General features: G+C 68.1%; 3 protein-coding genes across 3 annotated transcripts in view; 2 read left to right on the top strand and 1 right to left on the bottom strand.

The window, feature by feature from the left end:
* Positions 1-112: 112 nt before the first annotated feature.
* MNEG_10463 (hypothetical protein) lies at positions 113-565 on the top strand (the record flags this gene model as incomplete). Its single annotated transcript, XM_014041068.1, has 1 exon — positions 113-565. One exon carries the CDS (start codon positions 113-115, stop codon positions 563-565), a length of 453 nt encoding a protein of 150 aa, XP_013896522.1.
* A 1,081-nt stretch (positions 566-1,646) lies between these two features.
* MNEG_10462 (hypothetical protein) lies at positions 1,647-2,349 on the bottom strand (the record flags this gene model as incomplete). The annotated part of the gene is made up of 3 exons (XM_014041067.1): positions 1,647-1,766; positions 2,035-2,144; positions 2,265-2,349. The coding sequence occupies 3 exons, from the start codon at positions 2,347-2,349 to the stop codon at positions 1,647-1,649; spliced, it is 315 nt and encodes a 104-aa protein (XP_013896521.1).
* Positions 2,350-2,594: 245 nt separating this feature from the next.
* Positions 2,595-3,830, top strand: part of MNEG_10461 (hypothetical protein) — a gene marked incomplete at both ends in the record, with an annotated part of 4,660 nt that continues 3,424 nt past the window's right edge. The window contains 2 exons of the mRNA XM_014041066.1: positions 2,595-3,051; positions 3,553-3,805. Of these exons, the coding sequence (XP_013896520.1) occupies positions 2,595-3,051; positions 3,553-3,805 (710 nt within the window). The remainder of the gene's footprint in view (positions 3,052-3,552; positions 3,806-3,830) is intronic.

Here is a 3,830-nt window from a genome sequence, read left to right as displayed (position 1 = left end):
GCACAGCGTGCGGCTCAGCATTGAGGAGGCGGGCGGCGCTGGCGCTTCGGATGGTGGGGCGGGGCGTCGCGGCGGGGCAAAGGCGGACGCCGTGTCAGAGGCGGCGGCGCGGATGAGCGACGACGAGCTGTTTGCGGCTGCGGCCCCAGGCTTGCGCCTGTTCGGGCTGGCCGACGCGCTGCAGGCGTGGGCCAAGCCCGCGCGCGCCGCGGGCGGCGGCGGCGCGGCCGCCGGCGCGGGCGGCAGGGGCGGCGGCGGCTGGGCGCGCGCGATGGCGCAGCAGCTGGCGGACCTGCGCGCCTGCGAGGAAGGTGCGGGGCAGCTGCTCGAGCGGCTGGAGGAGGCGGAGGAGGCGGCGGACACGCAGGAGGCATTGGATGTGATCAGCGCCCTCGGCCTTGCGCTTGGCCAGCCGGCTAGCGGGGGCCCGCCGTGCACCAGCGCGGCGGAGTGGCTGCGGCGCGTCGCGTGCGGTGGCGGCGGCGGCGGGGGTGACGGGGGTGGCAATGCTGCCGCGACCGCGGGGCCGCTCGCGCGGGCAGGTGGCGGCGTGGCGGCGCCGTAGAGACGGTTTTTCGTCGGAGACGGAGAAGCTTTCATTCTTTGTGCTTCATGCAGCTGCAGAGTGGTTTACAGCCGTTCAGAAGTCGGCGTTAGTAATCCGTCCATTGATTTACCAGTGCGGTTTCATCCCATCTTGCCAGAGGGAGTAGGCGTGTAGCACGCCGTTGGTGGTGATCGATGCCAGCAAGTGCATTTTTTTGCGGGAGTGTGAATGGCGCAGCCATGTGTATACTGTCATCACTACTAATCTACTCTGTTGTATCACCCTCACCAACTGCTGCGACGATGTAACATGTGGTAGTGAACCTTACTGGCTGCCTGCATGCACCATCGAAATTCGCAGCAGCAGCGGCAGCAGCAGCAGCAGCGGCAGCAGCAGCGGCAGCAGCAGCGGCAGCGGCAGCGGCAGCAGCACCAGCAGTGGCAGCGGCAGCGGCAGCAGCAGCGGCAGGAGCAGCGGGAGGAGCAGCAACAGCGGCGGCACCAATGGCCAGGGATAGGCACACACAGATTGCCTGCCCTCTGCAGTGAAGTGGTCACCAGTCACCATGTGCTGGCGGGCTCGCGCGAGCAACAGCCTCCGCCACCCTCTCCGCCTCGCCGCGACAAAGCAAACTAGCCGGAGCAAGCAGAGCGAAGCAGTCGCATGTCCTGGCTGCTGCGTGGGCCAGTCCCGTTGCCACAAGAAAGTTACAAGGATGCTCGCGGTGCCGCAGCTTCCAGCCCGTTTGGGGTGACCGGCAAAGCCCGCTGCAGAGAGTGCCGCTCGCACTGCTCTAGCAGTCTGCCTGGAAACAGCGCGTCTGGAAAGGTACATCTGGAAGGTGGCGAACCGGCCGCAAGCCGAGCCGGCCGAAAGAAATGCGTGGCGCCTGCATTGACAGGCGCATGCGACTCAGCCTTGCGAGGTGTGCGCGGCCACTGGGCCGCGCATCAGAGGGCAGCCGGTGCCGCTTTGCCGATTGCCGCCTCTGTTCAGGCAGGTGGCGCACGCCCCGCCCGCTTCACCGTGCCCCGCCCTGCCCCGCCCCGCCCCGGCCTGCCGCGCCCCGCCCCGTGTCGCGCCGCGCCGCCCAGCGCCGTCACGACGCCTTGGCCGCGGCCAGTGCGGCGTCGGCCTCCCGCAGCGCGCGCGCCAGGTGCGTGGCGCGGTATTCCGCTTTTGACGCCGCCTCTTCCGCCTTCGCTGCCGCCTTGACAGCCTGCGGAGCGGCACAGTGCGGTGCAGCGCAAAAGCTGGGGCTGTCGTCAGACCGTGGAAAATAGGTGTGCGCCTGCACGCGGTCTTCCAACGCCTTAGCAGGCGCCACTTGGCCGCCACAAGCGCGCCAGCACACGCCCGCATCTTCTTGCACCGGCGCCTGCTCCTTCCGGGCGTCTCGAGCGGGGCTTGAGCCAGGGTTTTAGAGCACGGGCTGCAGAGCCGCGAGCGGCCCAGCCTTGGCGTAATTGCCCGCCCCACCGGCGCACCTCATCCCGCTCTTCCCGCAGCGCCTGCTGCTCGCCCTGTGCCGCAACCAGCAGCGCCCGCAATTCCTGTAAGTCTGCTGCTACAACCCCCGACGGGCCGCTCTTGGTGCCTGCGGGCGATGGATTGGGTGGCTCAGGCACTACGGTTCGCTGGCCGTCCTGGACTGTAATAGGCAGGGTCGGGCGGCTGGCCTTGCGCCGCCGCCTCTCCGTTGAGGATGGGAGCGCACCCGATGCAAGCTGCTTCTCCAGCGCAGACATGCGTGCCTCGGCCTCCACCGCCCGCTGTTCAAGAGCTACGATGGCAGATTCCATTGCGACTCAGAACAGCACAAAGAGAGTCAGATCGACGTATGGTATAGGCAGATCAAGTTGCAGTACGGTGGTGTCATTCATCAATGCGCTTCATTCTATCATAGTGACTACCGTACAGTTGTCGTAGTTCTTTCCGAACTTTACAAGCTTTTGGTTGCGCTGAGCTATCCATGGCATGTTCCATACCGCAGTGACTGCGACTGTTCACCCCAAGTCCCCTCTATGCTGCACACCGCTGAGCCTGTATGAGGCCGAAGGACGGCCCCAAGAGACGGCCCAAAGGCGGCACGGACGCCTTTGCGGGCCTCCGCGCCGCCCCAGGCGCCCCGGACAACGACGCAGGCGCTGCAAACCTGCTGGTCCTCGGCCTGCCCGCCACCCCGCTTGACGACCCGCGAGCTGCAGCCTGGGCGAGCAGCGACGAGCACCTGGTCCCCTGCGGCGCGGAGCGCGTGGACCGCTTTGATGGGAGGCTGCTGCTCGACGAAGTGTCGCGCTGGGAGCGCCCCTACCCCACCGAGGGCGCCGCCGCGCCGCCGCCGCCGTCGCGGCCGGGCGGGGCGGCGGAGGGCGCCCTTGACGCGGAGCGCTACCGCGATCTGGACCCTGCTAAGGAGGGCTCGCTGATGTTATCCGGGCCGCAGGCGCCCCTGTGGCGCGGCGCGCTGGAGGGTGGGGACGGCGGCAGCGGCGGTGACGCGGGTGCGCGTTGGGTGCTGCTGCCGGGTTGGCGGTCTCACGGTGGCGCGGCGGCCGCTGTGGTCCAGCTGTTGCTTGAAGATTGGCGCTTGTGCGCCGCGGCGGCGTGAGCGCCCCAATCCAAGCCAACGAGCAGCCCACCAAGCTAACACCCAGCAGCTGCAGGCCTCCCACAGCGCGGATGGACGGCTGAGGTTGGTGCGACCGCGGCTGAAGCGAGCAGAGCCTCACCCCTCCATCTCAACGCCCATTCAAACCACTCTGGCTTCCCTCATATATATGCTGCGCGCTGTGCTGCGCACTTGCGGCGGCTGCACGCTCGCGATTCCGCCACCAGGATCGGCCTCGGCTGCCCGCACGCTGCTGAGCGTGCTCGCAAACACTCCACAACTCGCTGCCACATCGCTGCCATCCCTCAATCATCGTTGCGCCTGCTGATCCACGGCCGAAAAGTTTGTCTTGGCTCTCACTGCTGTCCCTGCCGGCCGACCCCACCTCCAACAGGCAGCGGCGGCAGCGACAGCAGCGGCAGCGGCGGCAGCGGCGGCAGCGGCGGCAGCAGCGACGCCGAGGCCGACGCCGGCGGCGGCTCCCATGCACACGCCGGTCCCACGTTTGCGTTTGACTACTCAGCTGAGCGTCCGCCGACACTGCAAAACCAGCATGTAGCTCGCCAGAAGTCTGAGCAGGACCCGGATGACTCGGCGTCGGCAACAGCCACTGCCGCGGCCGCTGCCGCCGCTATGCCGCCACCCCGGTTGTCCCGCAGGCGGGAGCAGGCG

The sequence above is a fragment of the Monoraphidium neglectum genome (assembly GCF_000611645.1).
Source record: "Monoraphidium neglectum strain SAG 48.87 unplaced genomic scaffold scaffold02324, whole genome shotgun sequence".
NCBI lineage: Eukaryota > Viridiplantae > Chlorophyta > Chlorophyceae > Sphaeropleales > Selenastraceae > Monoraphidium > Monoraphidium neglectum.
This window is presented reverse-complemented; position numbering and strand designations above follow the sequence as displayed.